This window comes from Xenopus tropicalis, chromosome 3, assembly GCF_000004195.4.
Source record: "Xenopus tropicalis strain Nigerian chromosome 3, UCB_Xtro_10.0, whole genome shotgun sequence".
Classification (NCBI taxonomy): domain Eukaryota; kingdom Metazoa; phylum Chordata; class Amphibia; order Anura; family Pipidae; genus Xenopus; species Xenopus tropicalis.
This window is the reverse complement of record NC_030679.2, coordinates 132213227-132235273: the sequence shown is the minus strand read 5'-3', so window position 1 is coordinate 132235273 and position 22047 is coordinate 132213227. Positions and strand designations below refer to the sequence as shown.

At 42.3% G+C, this 22047-nt stretch overlaps 2 protein-coding genes across 3 annotated transcripts; one reads left to right on the top strand and one right to left on the bottom strand.

Annotated features, from left to right (window-relative positions):
- Positions 1–2101: 2101 nt before the first annotated feature.
- On the bottom strand, positions 2102–14541 carry bag4 (BAG cochaperone 4). 2 transcript variants are annotated; one of them, XM_004912509.4, is made up of 5 exons: positions 14055–14541; positions 8892–8981; positions 8542–8799; positions 7420–7647; positions 2102–6597 (listed from the first exon to the last, which is right to left on the bottom strand). In XM_004912509.4, the coding sequence occupies exons 1-5, from the start codon at positions 14232–14234 to the stop codon at positions 6139–6141; spliced, it is 1215 nt and encodes a 404-aa protein (XP_004912566.1). In that variant the 5' UTR covers positions 14235–14541; the 3' UTR covers positions 2102–6138. The 2 variants fall into 2 exon arrangements, with proteins under 2 accessions (XP_004912566.1, XP_002932772.1); XM_002932726.5 differs by having other exon boundaries at positions 7420–7650; positions 14055–14540.
- Positions 14542–14715: 174 nt separating this feature from the next.
- lsm1 (LSM1 homolog, mRNA degradation associated) lies at positions 14716–21829 on the top strand. Its single transcript, NM_001011191.2, is given in 4 exon segments — positions 14716–14891; positions 17863–17931; positions 19059–19174; positions 21388–21829. Coding segments are annotated over 4 exon segments (402 nt in total). The 5' UTR covers positions 14716–14845; the 3' UTR covers positions 21559–21829.
- Positions 21830–22047: the final 218 nt, after the last annotated feature.

The following is a 22047-nucleotide window of genomic DNA, read 5'->3' as shown; positions in this document are numbered from 1 at the left end:
TACCCCTTTGATCAGTTTGGAACAGGTGCCAAGCAGTGGATGTCCCAGCCTCCCTTGGGTCTAATGTATAATCCCTAAGAAGGATATTAATGAGCTGGAGAGAGTGCAGAGGCAACTAAACTGGTAAAGGGGATGGAAGGGTTAAACTATGAGGTGAGACTGTCGAGGTTGGGGTTGTTTTCTCTGGAAAAGAGGCGCTTGCGAGGGGACATGATTACTCTGTACAAGTACATTAGAGGGGATTATAGGCAGATGGGGATGTTTTTTCCCATAAAAACAATCAGCGCACCAGAGGCCCCCCCTTTAGATTAGAGGAACGGAGCTTCCATTTGAAGCAGCGTAGGGGGTTCCTCACGGTGAGGGCAGTGAGGTTGGGGAATGCCCTTCCTAGTGATGGGGTAATGGCAGACTCTGTTAATGCCTATAAGAGGGGCCTGGATGAGTTCTTGAACAAGCAGAATACCCAAGGCTATTGTGATACTAATATCTACAGTTAGTATTAGTGGTTGTATTTATAGTTTATGTATGTGAGTGTATAGATAGGTCAGTATAGGGTGTGTGGGTGCTGGGTTTACTTGGAAGGGTTGAACTTGATGGACTCTGGTCTTCTTTCAACCCTATGTAACTATATGTAGTCCAAGAAACTGCCGCACACTGAAGTTAGTTGTATTGCCTCAGTGAATTTATTGGCTCATTACAAGTAGACATCAAACAAGGCTATGTCATTGTATAGTGGAGCCTTAAAGGAAAATTAATTCTTTATTTACTGGGCAATTCCAATATAATGGTCATCCCCAGCTAAGGGGATGGGAAAAATAGTAGAGCAGTGCTGTGCCTCTAACTTACCCTTGTCAGGCGTTCATAGAACAGACTAACCCCCATATGTAATAAAAGGTACTAAGTTTGCCTAGTAGCAGTAACCAATAGCAACCAATAAGATGTTTGCTTTTAAACAGGTGACCGGTAAAATCTACCTGCTGACTGGTTGCTATGGGTTATAGCTCCTGGGCAAGCTTAGTGCATGCACAGTAGAGTGAAATCCAAAAATGTATAAATATATCAAAAACTCAGAAGCCCTAACATACACATATACACCATTATGGGATACCTGGTTGCTGCTGGCAATACGCAAATGCCTTTTGTCTTGGGTGTCCTTGCATGCCGCCTGTGTTTGTTGGGAGCGTGACTCACCCCGGCTGAGAGCTGAAGTACAGACTCGTGCCGCCACCGCATGACTCACGCCAGCGCTACAGGAACGCAGCACCGAGAGAAAGGCACAGCCGGCCCGGCACAAGTAAACAAGCTCATTTTCTGCCTTGCATCATAGCTCCGTCTTACACTGCCATCCTGAATAATGAACAGTACTCCATATACACCTTCATGTCTATACACGTCTGAGCAAATAAATACTCTGGGCCCAGCTCATCTGCTCCACCCTTGCTCCAAGTGCTTCTGAACCCAAAATGAAACAAAATGATTTATATCCATTGTTCTACCCATGAGATCCTGCTTGGCTGCTGGGGTCCGGGAACCGGCCTATACTGCAAAATGACTTTTATTTAATTTTGAAATTTCACAAGGGGCTAGCCATATTCTTCATTTCCCAGGGTGCCACAGCCATGTGACCTGTGCTCTGATAAACTTCAGTCACACTTTACTGCTGCGCTGCACGTTGGAGTGATATCCCCCCCCTCCCAGCAGCCGATCAGCAGAAATATAGGAAGGGAGCAAGATAGCAGCTCCCAGTAGGTATCAGAATAACACTCTATAGTAAGAAGTCCAAGCCCGGCTTGGGACTCCTCCAGTTAAATGGGAGTAGGAGAAACAATAGGTTACCTGAAAGCAGTTCTAATGTGTAGCGCTGGCTCCTTCTGAAAGCTCAGACTCGGGCAAAATGCACTGAGATGGCGCCTACACACCAATAGTACAGCTAAAATTACATTTGTTGGTGATTCCAATCACAAATATGGTTGTTTTTGGCTAAAGGGCCCAATGTTTGCATTGGCTGACAGTAGCTTATCATCTCCCAAGGCTGTCTAGTATTCAGCAGACAGCAAAAACCCAAAACCCGTGCGAATAGATGCCATTACGAACACCTACATGGAGACACAGATCCACCTTTATTTAGCAGTCATGTCCAATAGCTGGATGTTCCAGTGTGCAAACCACTTACAAACAAGGCTGCTATCTCTGCAACCAGATGTTTTAAGGGGGTTGTTCACCTATAACTTTTTTAGTATGATGTAGAGAGCGATATTTAGACAGAATTTACAATTGGTCTTCATTTTTTATTTGCTGTGGTTTTTTAATTAGGTTTTTTGTTCAGCAGCTCTCCAGTTTGGAACTTTGGTAGCTATTTGGTTGCTAGGGTCCAATTTACCCTAGCAACCAGGCAGTGGCTTGAATGAGATACTGGAACATATATTCTAGGAGGAATGAACAGAAAGATAAGCAATAAAAAGTAGCAATAACCATAAAATTGTAGCAATAGTTTGTTTTGACTGCCTAGGTCAGTGACTCCCTTTTGAGAGCTGGAAAGAGGCAAATAATTCCGAAATGATAAAAAATGAAGACCAATTGAGAAGTTGCGGAGAATTTGCCATTTTATAACAAATTAAAAGTTAACTCAGAGGTGAACAATTCCCAGTGCCCAGAAGGAGGCAAATACTGAGTTAGAAGCCCATGTTTGGGCCCTGTTGGCTCAGTTTTATATTGAGCAGATCTGTCAGTGACCCGAGTGCTTGTCCCATTCATTCAGTGACCCGGTGCAACAAGAATGCTGGGCCTCATAGGATATACTAATACAGTAACCAGCAGGACAAGCCTTTCTTTCATTCATTCAAATATGGCTTTATTTAGCAAATGTAACGGATTTCTTCTTTCTTTATACATTTTATACATGGTAATCTACATTTCCCCCAGTGCAAGCTAACAACCTTTAGCCCAAAACAGCACCGTGCTTTGTGAGCCCCAAAGGGTATGTTAGGGTGACAGTGGATTCTCCCTTACACACTGCACCGTACGTGGCTCTATCAACCTTGCATAAACGTCAGACAACCAAAACAGACATTATCACTCACGTGCCAACACCACTTTTCCTGAGATAATTCGCCTTTTTCCTAGATCAGTAGAAACCTTTGCAAACAACATCTAAGATTGTCTCGTTTTTTTTTTGTTTTTTTTTAACAAAATACCCCACAGTCTGTAGGTTCCCATACTGGCCTCCATTCTGCATACGCTATACAATATAAATAGGATTCCCACAGCACAAGGCTAAAGATGGAAGGGGACCAAATGAAGATAGCTGTGCCCCTTCATCTGTTTTAGAAATAAATGGCTTTTTTTTTTTACCCACAGGTCAGACGGGTCCCTAACCCTACTCTGCAGATCTGAACCCAGCAAGCAGATATAGCATGATCCCCATTGGTGGAAACTCTGACAGACAAACAATGCTAGCATGACCCGAGCTAGTAAGGCTGATGGCACACGTAGTGGTTCTCAGTACCACAAATGCAACACAAACCACCTTTTGGTTCTCACTTACTTGAACGGGAAATGCCTGAATTTCTGGTGCAGGTGCTTTACAGCCTGGAAATACTTTAAAGGATAAATAAGCCTTTTATCATAAATCTCCTAAAAAGACTCTATACAGCTCCAAGAATAACACACCTTGGTCAACTTCAGCTCTCTCTACTACTTCCTAGTCTAGCGTGAAACTCTAACCCCTCTTCTTTTGTGGGCTCTGCATCTTTCTCTGACTGCGCAGACAGTCGAAGAGGTGCCTGCTGCGCATACCTGACTGATTTCTATTGGAGCAAAGGCGGCAAGCATGAGCAGTAAGCATCTCTTCAACCGTCTGTACAGTCAGATAGAGGAGAGTTCAGAAACAAAAGGGGTGGAGCTTCACCCTAAACTAGGAAGTAGCTGAGAGAGCTGCGGTTTGTCATATAGAATATACATGAGACTCGATGGAGGGAGAAAGGTATGTTAATCTGGGCACTATTTAGAGTCATTTTAGAGAAATGTTTACTTATTCTTTATACTGGTTATTTCAGGCATTTCCCGAAAGGAGTGCCAGTAAGTTTATTATATTACAGTTTTAACCTATCAACAGATAGGACCTCAGGTAGCCCCGGTTTCACCACTCCCACGATGCTCCTGCTGTAAAAGTGATTGATCGCTGCTCTATATACGCTGGGGAGTGGGAGCCAATTGCAATGAGTATACACAATGCCTAGGTGTGACATCACTGTAACACACTGTATCACACTAAGCATACTTGTTTCTGATTGGCTTCACTATGCAGATAATGTAAGCACTTTACTTTGTGGAGTACTGGAGCTGGCCAGGAATACCAGAAAACATATATTACATAGCAGGTTATTTTGAGTAATTCTATCATAATTCCTAAATTTACTGCCATTTCATTCCCTTCAAATGAATGTGAGCCACAGGAGATAGATGGTTTTTGTCACTTTTCTGCCAGCTGAGAAACTCACATTTAAATTGTTTCCACTGGGAAATGCTCCATACCCATCTGTCACAAATGGCAGGTACCAGCTTTTATTTGGCTGAAATCTGCCTTTCACAAAGAGGCACAAAGAGGTATTGGGCATTTCTACAGTTGCTAAAAGGCGCTGGTGGAGGAACGTTACGTATGCCATAGGTCTTACTGTGTGCACAAGTAATATACTCACCAACAGATAAGGGTAGGGGCTGCCCTACTGCTTAAAGGAGTTGTTCACCATTAAATTAACTTTTAGTTTTTTGTAAAGAGCGCTGTTCTGAAGCAATCTGCAATTGGTTGTCATTTATTATTATTTATGGTTTTTATCCAGGTACTGTCTAGTTTGGAATTTTACCAGCTATATGGTTGCCAGGGACCCAAGTTACCATAGCAGCCAGGCAGTAGTTTGTATGAGAAACTGGAAAATGAATAGGAGGGGGTCTGAATAAAAAGATAAGTAATAAAAAGTAACAATAACAATGACATTGTAGTCTCAACAAGCAATAGTTTGTTTGTTTTTTTACTGCAGGAGTCAGTGACCCTCATTTGAAAGCTGGTTGGCCAATGAAAGTTGCTAAGAACCAGCTATTCTATAACATAGTAAAGGTTAACTTGTGAAATATGGTGCCGGGACAGGCACTTAAAGAAGGAAAGTTAAAATCACTAGGGAGGTGCCAAATGTTAGACACCCCCCACTGATTGCAATCAATCACTTACCCAATACCCCGGGCTGGTGCTTCTATTAGCAAAAAAACGCACCAGCCCAGAGTACATGCAAACAAGCGATGCTCTTCCTTCCTTCTCGTTTCTATGTAATCCCGGGGCCGACTCATGAGCAGTAGAGTAAAAAAAAAAAAAATGACGACGTTTTGGTTAAGGTTCGGCTTTTCACTCTACTGCGCAGCCAGGGCGAAGAAAAGGATGAAAGAGGATCGTTGCCCTGCATGTACCTAGGCAGGTGTGGTTTTTTACTATCAAGAGCACCAGTCTGGATAACAGGTAACGCAATACAATCACTGGGGGGTGGCTAACATTTTCGCATCCCTCGGTGGAGGAATTTTCCATAGGTTAATGGAAGTAACAGAACGTGTATCTGGTTCCATTGACACGCTGTTATCTATGAAGAGGGGAGCACTTTGGCATCTCTCACTCCTAGGAAAGTTCTGTGCACAAAGTAGATTATTCCTTCAGATGTAATTACTAGCTATGGGGAAATAAAACATACCAACACTTTCTGCTTTCTGAGCTGGGATGAAGCAGAGGCTATAGCAGATGGCAGTGTACCGTAAACTTTCCATTCAAGTCTTAACAGGGATGTTTTCTTCAAGTTTGCTAGTACCAATAGCCATTTTATTGTCATAGTAACTAATTCCTTGGGTGGGCAGGGTAAATTGTGTGCCTTTCCCCCACAGTATTCCAAACACTGCTTCTGCCATTAGGATTTCCTGTGATATCGGGGCAAGTCTAGTGCTTTATTTACATGCTTTTCTCAGATGCACACAGTTCAGTCTAATGGCTGCTGGTGGTGTCATCAGAATCCATATATTCCTATAATTTCCCAATGTAATGTCCCAAACAGTTCCACAGAAGCTTCAGTCTATCCCAAGGGATCTTGCAGGGTTTTTGTCTTATCAAAACCCCTTTCGCTCCAGTCTTTCTAGGATGGACTGCAGTTTGTTCACAGCTTCTTTCCTGGCCTGACGGATGTTATCCTGCCCGCCAGTCTCTACAGAATCTAGTTCCAATAACTGCTTGGTCAGCAGCTCTTCCAAATATCGGTAACTCATGTCGGTTTTCCGCCCCACAAATTCATCCACCTCTCTCTCCAGATCCACCACCTTCTCTAAAATCTGGATGATTTTAACAATGGCCGGGTGGTTGCGCATGGGGTCAGGATCAGCTTCTTTGGCTCTGCTGGCAGATTCTTGGCTTGGAGGTTCCTTCCTATGGTACATTTGGGGGGAGCTGCTGTAATGTGGAGTTGGAGGATTGGGCTTAGGTTCTGAAGGTGTGACGGTCTGGGGTGTCTCAGGGTGGTATGACTGATAAGGAGGTCTTTGTCTGTTGTAATTAGATGCCTGTGATGGATCCTGAAATAATAAATAATAATAGTTACCAAATCAGTACATTTAAGAAATGTTATATACTGCTGCTAATTTATATAGTTAATTCAGCAACTACCAGCAATAAACAAACACATACAATATCATATGGAAGCCAGGGCAAACTCCCAAAATTCAAGTTATGGTTCAAAAACTTGAGTTTTTGGTATTTATTAAGTGCAAAAATTTTAATTAAAAATTCGGCAGCCAAAAGCTTGAAGAAATCAATGACAGTTGTCCTAGGCAAAGTCAAGAGATTTCAGAGTTGTCTGTGTTTTTTGTAAACTTGAAAATTCAAGGTATTCCAGTTTTTTTTATTTGATCTTAATAAATAAGCAAGCGTTCGAGTCTTTACTCAAATTAGAAAAAAAAACCCTTGAATTCACAAACTTGGAAATGAATAAATAAGTCCATGTTTGTGGCACAGCAGAAACACGGAGGAGCATGTCCCTGAAAAACCATGCATCTGCTATGCCATAAGCATACTTCACTTTGGAGTAAAACCTGGGATTACAAAAAGAGCTATGTAATGCTAGCACAAAGTTTGCCCTAGTTATGTAACCATGGAAACCAGTCAGGTGTTTGTATTTATTATTTTAACAGCCGATGAGTTGCTGTGGTTTTCTGTGCCAGTGACTTTACCTTCATATAACTACATATCCCCTAAATGCCATTTGCAGCTTAGAGTCTGTGAAAAGCAGCAGCACAATAGATCCAAGCTGTGGCTAATGCCTACTTCCCTATAACTACCAGCGAGAGTGCCAGCAACACAGATTCTACATGTTTACAATTTTATGTAGCTCCACCTACCTTTATATCATACGAAGCATTTGGTATGTCTGCTCCAGGCCACCCTGCTCTGCCCCCAGGGACATAATGGCTGTTGGCCGGATTGTGGTGAGCAGGAGGAGCAGTGGGCCAATGGTAAGGGTTGGGGACTCCATAAACCCAGCCTTCACCTTGGGGACTGTGCTGAGGCATTGCTGGTTGGTGGAGGCCAGAGGCTGCTTCTCGGTACTGGTAGGCAGAGACTGTCTCCTGCTAAAAACAAATTTTTACATTAGTTTATTGGTTTGATTGGCTGGTCCTTCTAAAGGTCTGAGTATTGTAAAATGTGTTGTTTCTTGAAAGTAAAGTTCATTTTAAAATGAACAAATAGTAGTCAATAAAAGTTTGCCATTGTTTTATTTTATATTATATCTATATCTACATGGGTATATATTCGAACAAAATGGGCCGCTCCACACAGGACTTATGAGAAAACAACATAATTTATAAGAAGTATAACAAGACTGATGTTTCGCCTGCTCCTGCAGAAAGAACATCAGTCTTGTTATACTTCTAATAAATTACGTTGTTTTCTCATAAGTCCTGTGTGGAGCGGCCCATTTGGTTCGAGTATCTATTTAGAAATTTGAGGACTGCACCCAGACAATAAGAGATGTTTTATCGTGAGTGCCTACCTGTTCGAACTATATATATATTTTTTTTTTCACTTCCTTGTTCTGAAGCAATCCTGTTTACCACATAAATTACCACATAATAGACTGCTATTAAGCAACCACACAGGAAGAATATGAAACATCTTAAACAAAAGAAAGGCATAAAAAAATGAAATCTAGCCTCATCAAGCCTCCGATAACCGATACAGGTATGGCACCTACTATTATTTTAACTAAATACACCTTGAAGCAACTTCCAAATTATGCAGAGTGTTTGCTACCTGCCTTACCAGGGAATTGTAAAAGCGTCTGTATCTGATATATTACCAGATGGTAGATTCTGAACCACCATATGGCCACTGGGAATCCCTGTGATGTCATGAGCAATGTCTGGGATGCCCCATTCAACCACCAACTGCTTCCCAATGTAGATCCTTACTGAATGCACAATGGAAGGGGATTCCTTTTATTATATATTCCATCTACTCACCTGATGAGGAGCATATGGTGAGTATCCCTGCGGATGTTGGGAGACACCATGATAGCCATGTTGAGGAGGGTAACCCCACTGAGGCTGTGCCTGAGGGTTCCCCCCCGACTGCTTGTAGGGATCGACTGAATAAGGGGGTTGTGAAGGAGGAGGGTAGTATTGATTTGGCTGGGGGACACAAGCATAAGGGGGATTCATAGAGCCTGGGGCATAAGGAGATGCATAGGAGCCATTTGTGTAGGGTTCCATCCTCTGTACCTAGAAAGTAGTAGAAGAAAAGTCACCTATGCAGCAATGAGGTTTTAAATATGAGACCCAAGAGTCAGTGTCTTAAGTCTATATACACATACCTGATCTCTAGCAGGGTAGTTAGTGGGATATGGGTGCCGTGGATGGCCAGAACAGGACCAGTTTGGATTGTAGCCGGGATATGATGAGTTCTGAAAGATTTGAAAAACAGAAAAGTGCCATGTGGTATGAGATATATATGTGTTTGTATTAGCTGTGGGCTAAATATATTACAGAAACAGGTGCTGCTCTCCCCCAAAAATGTCCCATAACTATCTACTTATTGTACTATAATTGAGTAGGGCTGGCAAACGCCTGAAATGCTTTAGTGTTGGAAATGCTAGAAACAAACATTTAGTAATTTGTGCAGTATCAGGGCTGACCTAGGTGGATGAACGTAAGGAACAAATAGGAATCTGATCTTTACTTGATGGACTGGGTACAGAAACAAAGTGTGTCCTTGCACTTGTTACTTGTATTCACAGTGTGCTAAGTTTGAGGGCACCTTGAACGCACCACAAGCAAAAGGCCAAAGACATTATAAAGTACCCTACATCCCACATGGTGTTTGGTCTACCACTGGCATCCCATAGTAAACAGCAGCAGACAAAGTGCCCCTGGCTCTCACTGCTACATGTGCATTCAATGGGGTTCTTTACACTTTCTAGTATCAGGAGCAGTGACAGGCAGACAGGGGCATTTTGACCTCTGCTGTTCTCCACTAGGGGGCAAAGACAGTCGCAACATCAGTGTGCCATTGCCTAAGTTGCACAACAATGACGTAACTGGCATTACAAATTCACAGAGGCCCCCCGTCAGCCCAATACATAGTGACTAACTATGGCATCTTACAGCAGCCTATTTGGCATCTGCCAGAATCTACAGATTACTAGTCCAGACCTGGTGTGTATGTTAAACTGGGCACACCTTAAGATATTGTGTAGTCTGCCCAAGCAGAAGATCACTCTAAAATTAGTATCTATCCCTCATCATTAGCCAACAAATGGAGTCAAGGCACCTAACTAGCAGTCCTGCCATCTGCCAGTTTGGTCAAACATGGCTTGAAGTGACCACCAGATTGGTCTATGTGTGTATTGCCTTAACGCCCCAGATTGATATAAAAAAGGGCAAAAGGAATGCGCATCAACCCCCTGCTACAGCATGAATGATTACATATACAGACAGTGACAAGTACTGTACCTTACCTTAGCAGAATTAAGAGAAGAGCCTGGATCAGCTCGAGCTGATTTTAGAATAAAGTCTCCGTTTATACTACCTGGAAATGCTGCCTTTGTCACTATGTAAGGGGCTGAGTTAGGGCGAGGAATTGCTAGTGAGTCAGAAAAATAAAATGACAGGCAAAAGAACGTGCCACAGCAGGAGCTTCCCTTACGTCATGCACTTAATGAACACATACTGACGGACATTACTGTACGGCTTTTGTTTGCTAACTACACTGTAATTAAACATCACAAGGGTGGATTCAGTGCCGATTAGGTGATCCCAGCTTTAAGAATGTGCTTCATGCCTCCAGCTGCCATTATATGAGCAGGCAAAGAGCGGCCAGGATCTGCTTGCCACTGCCACCATTTGTTTCAAGTACTGTTGCTTTAAGAATCCAGACCAGATAATGCTAGGCTACAAATCACAAGAACCACTGACCCTAAATAATATGCCAGGGTCATTTTATCCTGTTATATTTTATTTCCCTATGTATATATCTCTTTTAAACAGTATATTACACCGAGCAATGGCGACTTTTTAAAGTTTTATGTGGTGTTACTTGCTGAAAGCCAGTTTAATTAGCGACAGCCTCTACATGAGTAGATAAGTCTATGTTTGCCCGAGGACGACTGGGGAAGGTAAGAAAACATGGCACTTTTTCCCTAAAAATATATTTAAATATATATATTGCTAAGCCAGAAAACAACAGTGGATAAATCACCTGTCAGACTGAGTGTGTCTGAGCAAAGGCCTACACTCATTACTGACCGTAACAATGTTTTTTTTTTTAACTCCCTGTCTTGGCACTGTAACCCTTACAGGGCACTGTTAACTACCCGAGTGTGCCAGTTGTCTTTTGGCGACACCAGGCTCCTCCAGTTCTACATTGTCATCCAGCCACCTCTTTCTTGAATGTTCCAATGAGCGAAGGCCTACAGGCAAAGACAAGAGGACCTCTGCACTCAACCACTATCAATAGGACATTAAAACATTCTGTGCATTGAGCTACCAAGCAATGCCCCCCCCAGGGATTGTTTTACCATATATTGCAATATACTTCAAGCTGGTTGACTAAATCAAAGTCATCCCCGTCCTGGCCAGTCCTACATTCATTTTTATCTAATTTCTGTTACTTCATTATACATTTTTCACAGGGACTAAGCTTTTTCTGGTTGCTTTCAGTTTTAAAACTCCCAAATGGTTGCCCTTTTTATTGGCCCCACTGGGATCAACTGACTGTAGCTGGGAAGGGTGGGAGCTACAACATGGAGCTAAATTTGTAACCCATTGGGGTGCAATGAGGCTGTGACCACAAAATATACATACACAGCAACAAGAGGTCCTCTACTCTCACCCATTTTCAATATATATAGGACATTAAGACATTCTGTGCATTAGGCTACCAAGAAATGCCCTGCCCTTTAAGCAAAACATGGATGTTTGTCCATATATTAACAAGTCATTAGGGTTTAGGAGACCGTCTCATACAGATACAAATAAACAAAAAGGAATTCTGGGAATGAATCCCAAACAAGCTCTTAGAAAATCCCATTTACATGGGTTTATCCTATAGGCTAAAACTCGCCCAGAAGTCGGGATAATAGCTGATCAGATTCCCAACTACAGACCGGTTTCGCCTTTCTTGAGGCTCATCTATATATTGCAATTTTATTTAAAAGGGAGGGCATTTTTACTAGCTTAATGTGTGTGATCTGAGCCAATCAGCAGGAAGCTTACTCATAGTCTTACTAACTGCACATGTACACTGGTCTTGGTACAGGAGTGAGGCATTATGGGAACTTTCTTTACACAGCTCAGCGGTTTTTTTTCTATGAGGCTTCTGATCATCTGAATGGGAGAAATATGGGGAGACTTAAGGGCACTATTGAGAGAACTGAAGGTATGCCTGCAGCTTGAGATTAACTCTTTATTAGCCTTTCCTTCTCCTTTAAAGGAAAAGCAAAGGTACCCCCCACCAAGTGATTTTAACTTTCCTTCTCCTTTAACCCTGTCCCTGCACCATATTTCCCAAAGGGTTTAGGAATAGTCCTGTAGATGGTGATCGCAAACTAATCTAGTTGTAGCAAACTAATCTGATGGATTTCTCTGAGGAGGGAAAGAGTAAGCTGGATCAAGGAAGTCAGTGGGATATATTTAGAATTCTGCATTAGAATTTGAGGCAGCTTAGCAACATCACGACACTCACTGCCAACCATGGAGAAGATAAAGTGGTTAAATCAAAAAGTATCACAACGATCAGTACTGGGACCCACATTGTTTTTCAGTTTCTATTATTGTTATGGCTATGTTTTCCTGAGCCAAAATATAGGGGGCAAGGGGGTGCTGAGGAACAAGAATTGAACAGAAAAAACCTGATAAGCGCTAGAATGCCAAGAAGATAATGTATCTGTGTTTGCTTTGGAGATCAGTGAGGTTATTAGAACCCAGCATGGAAAGGGGTTCAGCACAGAAAGATCTGACTATAAAAGGCAATTGCTCAGGAAATGGCAGTCAGCTCACTGGGATTTACCAATTTGGAATGGAAAAGGAATGTATTGATTACAAGTCTGCCAAATATACACAGGGCTAGAAAGCTGCAGCACAGGATAATTATAAAGCAGTTAGATTCTAGGTTAGGTTTTATAGATGTATTGGCCGTAGGCACTTCTTAGGCCTCATTATGAAAGTGCTGAAAAGAATGTGGCCAGTCCTTACTGCACACGTTATAGGAGTTAATTTTGGAATAATTCAAATCAGGAATCTGTCCGCGTTATGGAGATGTTATCTGTATGAGTGTAACCATATTAAACGAATCTAATGCAAGCATTCTGTTTGGCAGCTCTGGAAATGGATTATGTGTGTAAATGCTGCTAGTACTTCATGTTGTTATACAGTAGCAATAAACTAGAAAGAATTTCTCATTAAAATACTCCCTCATAAAGCCTCCAATGTGATGGCTTGTCCCCCACCTACTGGCGGCCACCCTTAAAGCTCCATAGTGCTCTACCTAGCCCAACGGGTCTGATCATTTTTTTTAAAAAAATAGTATGGGTGCCATTGTTTGGGCATAACATATACTACCTTCTGGAGCACTAAAACATTATCTTGCCCAGTCCTGCGCTTAAGGGCAAATGCCCATACCTGGTGCACTCTTACCTTCCAATTTGTGCCTGTATGTTACCCAACCACTTAGATTGTAAGCTTTACGGGGCAGGGACCTCCTTCCTACTGTGTCTCATTCCACATGGCACTTACTCCCTGTGTATTTATACTTATTTACTGTATTTTTTATAACACTTGTCCTCCCTGTGTGTAATTTGGTATATTGTAAGATTGTACAGTGCTGCGTACCCTTGTGGCGCTTATACATACATACATATAAACATTTTGGAAAGACATCCCGCCACCTTAGTCAAGATTCCTGATGTTACCATATTAAGGGATGGCAGCATTACATTTTGCCATAGAAGAGCGCCCCCTTATGGCATAAGTTTAGGTTGTGGTTTCCCAAGTGTCATTGTACTCCAGCCCCATAAAGTTGCCTTATGGCAAGCAAAACAAAGGTCCCTCTGTATCAATTCATATTTGTGTGTGATCTGTATGTTTTATGTATATGAAAAGCTGCAAAATATGTTGTTGGTTTGTAAATACGTGTTAATATTAGTCAATTAAAACTGGCTTATAGTGGGCTTTACTTGACCTTTAAATGTTCAATTTCACTATATAGGAAATGAATGGCCAGTGTTTATGGAGGAGTAGCACAAAGGCGCCTCTAGAGGCTCTGTATATATATATATATATATATATATATACACACACGTATGTATTAGGTACCGGATATCCATGTATACAGGTAATGAATGGACACGTTTGGTATCCAACCCGCCCCCTGCCCAGATCCCCTCAGGAAAAGGTGCTGTAGTTTGGATGGATGGAAACAAGAAAGACACCCATGACACTTTACCTGATGACTTTGCGTCCTGACTTCTGCAATTACTCACCTGAGTTCCAGGAGCTCCTCCCCCTGTCCCTCCTCCGGCCCAGCTTCTCTCCGCCTCCTGTGGGTAATAGCCAGTTCTCCACTCTGCCTCACCTTCCCCCCGCTGTCTTGCCAGCACATCCGCTCCTGCACCCCCATAGTATCCCCCACCTCCCTCCACAGGCCTGTGCGCGGCAGACATGGACCCTCCAATTCAGGGAGCTAGAGAGTAAGCGAGTGTCAACTGAGCCGACGCAGAGCGACCAGTGAGAGCCTGGCACCTCGCCTACAGCCAATCAATACGAAGCTAGACAACAAACAGCCAATGGAGCGCAAGTGCGCTGATTCAGAAACGCCTCTATCTCTAGCTAGCGGCCAATAAAAAGTGAGAGGGAACTGATTGTCATCGGGGTCAGGGTAACTGCGCACGAACAGCACGTCATGTAAAAGTCACTTCATCCAATGGGAAAGTGAAAGGCATCGAATGCGTGAATGCGACCAATCGTTGTTGAGCAAAGTCGGCGAAATAATTGGGTTCAGATTTCTAATTGGCCGGTAACCATTTTAACCACGCCCACACTAGTTCAACCACCAATAGGACGAAATTGGAAGCCCAGCAAAAAATGTCGGGGAGGCGCAGAAGTCATCAGCCGGGCGCTTGAATATGGCGTCACGTACATATTCACCGCCCATAAGACGAGCCTTCGTCCCGCCGGAAGTGCCATTTTTTTAATAGGATGGCGGTGCTTTTGGAGGCCAGTTTTGTGTGTTGTCCGGTTTGAGGTAGTGGCCCGTGGAGGGTCGGGAAAGAGGATGAATTATATGCCCGGGACCGCCAGCCTCATAGAGGATATAGACAGTCAGTATTTGATTATATATGTCCCTGACTCCCAACAAGTGAGCTGGTTAAACGCAAGTCTGCAGCCTAGGCGCCATAGAAGGCATGGGCGATACACTCGTAGCTTAACATGTACCTTCCACCCCTACCATTGTGCGGTGCTGGGAGTTGTAGTTTAATACCTACACACATACTCACTACACTTGTAACTATGGGCAGAGTGAAGCATGGCAACAGATTCGCCGTTTGGCTTATGTGAATTGCTAAAGTAGTTTCTATTGAGCCACTTTCATATCTATTATCTCGTCTGTCATTCAAACCTGGTCTGTTCCCTAGCAACTAGCCAAATGGGCAACTGCAGTAGCCTTAGAAACACACTTAGCAAAGGGGAACTACATTGAAAAACTTAGTATATTGGAAAGTTGCATAGAAATAGTTACATGTTTTAAGTTATTTGCAAATGTAATGGCAGATGTATTTGTTGATCCCCCTTCTGTTCCCTGGGTCTGACTTTTGAAATACTGTAGCGGAAGTCGGCGGAAAGTAGCTGTCTGCTACTTTGTTACAGTAGTCTGAATCAGCAGTACAGGAAGGGACACCTGTTACATCCTTTTAATGTCAAATACCCCTAATCTTCAAGAAGAAGGAAAGGTTTATTGCCAATTCTTTGCTCAATGATTATAATCACTAAGCTTAGACCCTGGCTTGCACTCCTCACTGAAAACCTTTTTGGCCTGGCGTCCCCTATAATCGTATCCCAAGCTGGGGTGATTTTCAGCAAATTGCTGGGCATAAGGGGTTACAGAAGTGTAAAAAAGCCTTTCCTTCTCCTTTAGAGTGAAGCCACACAGAGCTAGTAGCAGCTACTTGTCACAGCTACTATAATAGACAATGCCGATAATTTACTAATTGTCTGTGTGCTTTAGCAGAGGTAATTCTCAGTATTGTCTATGGCAGGGTATTTTCTGGTGTTTAGTAGCCGTGACAAGTAGCTGCTTCTAAGTAGTTCCATGTGTTCACCCAGAGAGAAATCTGCACTGCCTACAAAGTTCCTAAATACCTTAAAATTGCTACAAACGGGAATTGGTGGAGGTAAACCTTTGAATAGCTTAAAGGGATACGGTCATGATTTTTATGGGGTACTTTTTATTTCTGAATTACAATTTTATTTTTGAAACAACAAATGTATTTTTAGCTGTAATATTGGTGTGTAGGCGCCATCTCAGTGCATTGTGCCTGAGTCTGAGCTTTCAGAAGGAGCCAGCGCTACACATTAGAACTGCTTTCAGTTAACCTGTTGTTTCTCCTACTCCCATGTAACTGGAGGAGTCCCAAGCTGGACTTGGATTACTTACTATAATACTATTATAATACTATAATAGAGTGCTATTCTGATACCTACTGGGAGCTGCTATCTTGCTGCCTTCCCATTGTTCTGCTGATCAGCTGCTGGGAGAGGGTGATATCACTCCAACAGCGCAGCAGTAAAGTGTGACTGAAGACTATAAGAGCACAGGTCACATGGCTGTGGCAGCCTGGGAAATGAAGAATATGGCTAGCCCCATGTAAAATTTCAAAAATTAAATATAAAAAAATGTATTTTTGAAAAACAGATTACGATGCAGGATTCTGCTGGAGGAGCTCTATTAACTGATGGGTTTTGAAAAACAACATATTTTCCCATGGCAGTATTGCTTTAATCGTGGGGAAGTCTATTCAGCAATTTAAATGTTTACAAGCATTTCACATTTGCTGCAATTTAAAAGTATTTCAGGACCTTTGTTGCTCCTGGGGAGTGCACATTTCCCAAGGGTGACAAAGCTGTGTCTGACATTGTCCTAAATTCTTTAGGAGAGACCCCTAGATACGATTCTGGTACTTGCGGTGTGTGATGAACTGCATCTTTCAGCCATTAATGTGACAACAACTTGCTCGTGGCCCCTTCTGCCCTAATTTTGCCCTTGTGTATGGCACCTTTATTGTTGTATTCCGCACCCAGTAGATGGGGGGGGGGGGGGTTCTGAGAAATTAGATTTATATTGTTTTTCTTCTCAGAATTAATGTATTTTTATTCTGGAGTTAAAATCCATAGCAATTAGATCCAATGGATGAACTGCAATGAACGTGCAGCTTTAAAAGCAAATGCGGGGTGGTACTCCAGTGTAATATCAATATATATGTGATTTAACCACAGTGTCTACAGTGAATCTTTGACTTTTGAAACTACTATTCAGTGCTAAGGGGTTTCACGCTGCAAATGGTAACAACAGGTCCCACTTCTCTTCAGTAGTAAAGAAACCCTACCTTCCCCCACCCCATTGTATTGGCAAATGTAAACGTGTCCAGCTGTGATTAGTGATTGTAGAACTCATCCTAAATGTTAATTGGCCTCCACCCACAGTGATTTTGCAGGAAGCTGCAGCTTATCCACTCCCTTGATTTGCAGTTGCCAGTGGTGGCAAGGGATTGTCAGAAATCCTGCATAGAGACATTCTGCTAGCCACCTTGTTTGTAATTCTGATTCCATGTTCAGGCTGGTTTTATAATGATTGAACCATTTGCAGAAATATAAGGGGAGCAGTCTAAAGACAGCAGGATAAAATGCATAATGAAATTTAAATCAGTTTTTCAGAATTGATTAATTTGAAATGGTTATTGAATGTGGTATCTGTCTGGCTGCCTATATTCTCTGCATTCCAACTTCTGACACAAAGTGTCAAAATTAGCCCCACTGTATCCAATAGCAATTACATTTACAGATAACTTTAAAACTGTTGAACAGTTTTTAAGTTATATCGGAAAGTTGCTTTGAACATTTTTTATTACTGTGCATTAATGCAAAAAAACAGGTTTTTGGATATTGATTCCCTTCTAAATCAAAATGAGTGCTTTGGTGTATACTTTTATGAGCTCCTTACTAGGTCACCGTGTAGCATTTTGACACTTTCATGGGTGCCATACAGACCAATTCCATTTTCCTCTTTTCTTACAGAAAAACACTTGGTCTTGCTGAGGGATGGAAGGACCCTTATAGGTTATCTAAGAAGCATTGACCAGTTTGGTGAGTTACTGCTAACTAACAGTGATATTCTACAAGAAATATCTTCCTCAGGATTACTATCCAAGTGGAAACAATGTGTAGTGTGCCACTGGCCTTTGGCTAATGGCACACAGAACATTTTGACCACGGCTGCCCTCTGCCAGAGAACAGTTGTGCTCAAAACACCACTGTTGCTGTCCCTAACGGCACTGCCACTACACTCTTAAAATCTTACCAATGTGCCTCAACCTGGAGCCATTGCGTTGGTCTGGGTGCAGGCACATAGAGCAGATTTCGGTGCAGAATTGCTCAAGATGCGGCCATTTTGTTGGCCTGGGTGCAGGTACTTCGGTAAGATTTTAAGAGCATAGGGTTAGGTTCTTGGTCTGCGTTCATCCACAGGCCAAGAATCCATCCTGTCAATCTGTTGAATGAAAACACAATGAATGGACACAGGAGTAACTCCAAAGAACACCAAGTGTTTTGTTGACACTCAGTCTCTCACTGCTCCATGTGCTAGAGGTGCACAAGCTGGCCTGAAACCTGTGGGAACCAATGGGATTGGGCTGAAAAAGTATACTGCACATGGGAGGTGAATCTAAATCTTCCCATACACAGGAAGATTTTAGTGGTTGATTCAGTCCCTTTAGACTGAGCCAGCAGCTTATTTGCCATTTTTACCTCTTTGTTCTAAACAATCGGATCATAACACTATTGCCCAACACAAATTGGCCATGCTAAGGTTGAAAAACCAAAGGATATTCAAGTGTTTGGCCACCTTAATTCCCCTTCTGGTGATGTCATCGGTAGGTCTCAACCCCCACCAATGGCATCAACACCCTTATCCCACACCATCCAGTGACATGACTGCAAAAATCCTGCCTACCTCTGACATCTCTGAAGGGAAGTTCAGTATAAATATGTCGGGGTGGGTGAGGATTGGGTCTCCATGGGTCAGTCAGTGTACTTACAAACCATGCATCACCACCACACAGATGGGTCACTTCGTTTCCTGTGCTTAATGGGCAATATGGAAAATGTTGTTTTGCCTTATAACAATGATACGGCTATTGACAGTCTGTATAGTCTCTTTATTCACTGAGAGCTCGTTCAGCTTTTCATTCCATTTTTTTTACTTGCTAAATTAGCCAATCTGGTGCTGCATCAGACTGTGGAGAGAATCCATGTTGGGAAGAAATATGGTGATATACCACGAGGAATTTTTGTTGTGCGCGGGGAGAATGTGGTGCTGCTCGGTGAGATTGTAAGTTGTTTTGGTCTTGTCTAGACTATGCTGATTTTGCTGAGCACTTATTAACAGTGTATCAAATACTAATGAAACCATACGTAATACTTCAAGGATCTAAATCCTTTACTGCCAGAAGGCGGCCACTCATTTTCAACTGTTCCCATGCAAAGAAGGTGAAATGGATGTTTGTTCTCTGTAATTCCCAGACCAAGAAGGCATCCTGTATTGCCATCAATAGCACAGTCGGCCCCTTGACCCTTTCTACATCTCAGATAATGAAAATAAAGTCACATGACTTTGATATGTTTTCTAGATATGTGCTCTGATATGTTTCTGAGAAATAACTGCATACTGGCAACAGCATCTGCCATGGGACATGCATTTCTGGGGCATTACTGTAGGTACAGGTAGCTCTGTAGCTTATTTTGTCAAACCCTCCCCTATAGGCCAATATTGAGCAGGCTGTCTGCTGTGTTCTACTCTCAGCTATTGTTCTCTGTAGCTCCTTCAAAGTAAATGGTGGCCTTTTAGGGGCTTCTCTCACAGGTTTGTTCCTTGTTTTTGCTGAATTTTGAGGGACCACATTTTCCTGGCAGCATCTGGGTAGTTTGATGTAGCTTTACCTTTCCTTATATCAAACTAACAGTGCTTGTATCAGTAAGATGAGGCTCTTGAAACATAAAGCTGAACATTCATAACTGGCCAGGTATTGAGCTTTTCCTCCTTTAAAGGAACACTGCCATGGGACAACATGTGTTTTCAAAACCCATCAGTTAATAGAGCTTCTTCCACAGCATCCTGCATTGTAATCTGTTTTTCAAAAACACAGATTTTTTTTTTTTCTTATATTTAATTTGAAATTTCACATGGGGCTAGCCATATTCTTTATTTCCCAGGGTGCCACAGCCATGTGACCTGTGCTCTTATAAACTTCAGTCACACTTTACTACTGAGCTGCAAGATGTAATGGTATTCCCCTCCCAGCAGCCGATCAGCAGAACAATGGGAAGGGAGCAAGATAGCAGCCCCCAGTAGGTATCAGAATAACACTCAATAGTAAGAAATGCAAGTCCGGCTTGGGACTCCTCCAGTTACATGGGAGTAGGGGAAACAATAGGTTACCTGAAAGCAGTTCTAATGTGTAGCGCTGGCTCCTTCTGAAAGCTCAGACTCAGTCACAATGCACTGTGATGGCGCCTACACACCAATATTACAGCTAAAAAATTACATTTGTTTCAAGAATAAAATTTTAAATGGTAGAGTGAATTATTTGCTATGTAAACTGTGTAAGTAAAAGTACACCACAAAAATCATGACAGTATCCCCTTTAAGGTAAGGACCGGTAAAGTGGTCTAAACAAGCAGATGATCTCATCTGAAATCAGACAGGATACATTTAAATCCCTAGAGGTGGACAAGAATCCTAACATTTTGGACCCCCCAGTGAATCCACCTTTCCTTCTCCTTTAAGAGGGATTTCCACAGCTTTATTTTAGTTCAAATTCTGATTCCTTAAAAGTTTCTACTATATATGTAGACTTTCAACAAAGCTTCTCGGGTGTAAATGTTTGTACATGTGTGAGCCACTAGGGGGCAGCATTTATTAATCAACATTCTGCTGTTTGTGACTGTAAAGGATAGCTGAATTTGGTAACTCTTGCATACTGAATAGGGCACCCCTGTCTACCCCCCCCCCCCCCCCAGAATAGCCATGACTTTCATTACTATAGTCTATCCTAGTGGTATGTTCACTTAAAGTTGCTATGTACCATATCTCCATCTAAATTGCTGGTGTGAATAACTCAATAGACACTGGGGCCCATGGGCAGTAACCCAAAGCAACTATTTTTTCAGCCAGCTGCAGGTAGAACAGTGAATGCAAAAATTTGATTGATTGCCCTGGTTTGCTGCCTATGGGCAAAGTTGCCCAGTGTTGATAAATGACCCCCTTGTGTTTTACTTTATGAAGCTCATTTGACTTACATCGGAAATGACTGTAAATGAGTGAGTGTAATGAAGATGTCCAAAACGGTACAGAGCTACAGAAATGGCAAACCACAATATCTATATCTAGAACTAAAGGCAATATTAATAGCACTTCTCACGTCTTCATTTGAGGTGCTAGCAGACCCATAAAATAGTTTCTTTAGTTTCATTTAAAGCCATATCTATCACTGCTGCACTGAAAAAATCTCATCTTGCATCTTCCTCTCCCTTTCTTATTTGTAGGACCTGGAGAAAGAAAGTGACACCCCTCTCCTTCAGGTCTCCATAGAAGAAATCCTGGAAGATCAGCGCGTCGAGCAGCAGAGCAAAAATGAAGCAGAGAAGCTGAAGGTGCAAGCCCTGAAGGAGCGGGGCCTGTCGATCCCCAGAGCTGACACTCTGGATGAATACTGACATTTTACCATGGACAGTCTGATGCTGAATGTTCTCCAAAGCGCAATAGTTAATGTTCAAAAGTGAAAAATTTATTTTTTTTTGTTTTCAGTTGGTTTGGACTAACCTATTGCAGCACACTGTAAAATATCCATTTAGTTTGGTTAAAATCATTGCTTAGAAATGGCTAAGCTCTAAACTCAATAGCACTTATGTTGAAGAACTGCTCTGCAATTTTGTTATGGGGAAAGAAAGCCCATTAAAGATTTCCTTTGTCAGTGCTTTATTTTTTAATCTTGCGTACGTGATTATTTGTTCATAGGGTGGCAGTGGGCTTCATGCAGACTCTGCTTGGTATTATTCTACTAGTGAGGGGCTGTGTGCCCCAAGTCCTAGCTATATAGTCAAACTTATGGGCTCTCAGCCAATAGGCCCCAGGGTATGTTGGTACCATGCCTGAGTAAGTTTAGCCCCCCTATCCTAATAATTTTGGGTGTATTCAGCGCACCA

Bases quoted from the DNA above. Each gene is read 5' to 3' on its own strand.
- bag4 (XM_002932726.5), bottom strand. From the start codon at position 14,234: ATGTCTGCCGCGCACAGGCCTGTGGAGGGAGGTGGGGGATACTATGGG. The intron at 8,982-14,054 runs GTGAGTAATTGC...CAAATCTTTCAG, and splicing joins GAGGAGCTCCTGGAACTCAG to AACTCATCATATCCCGGCTA. The intron at 6,598-7,419 runs GTAGGTGGAGCT...TTATTATTTCAG, and splicing joins ATGCTTCGTATGATATAAAG to GATCCATCACAGGCATCTAA.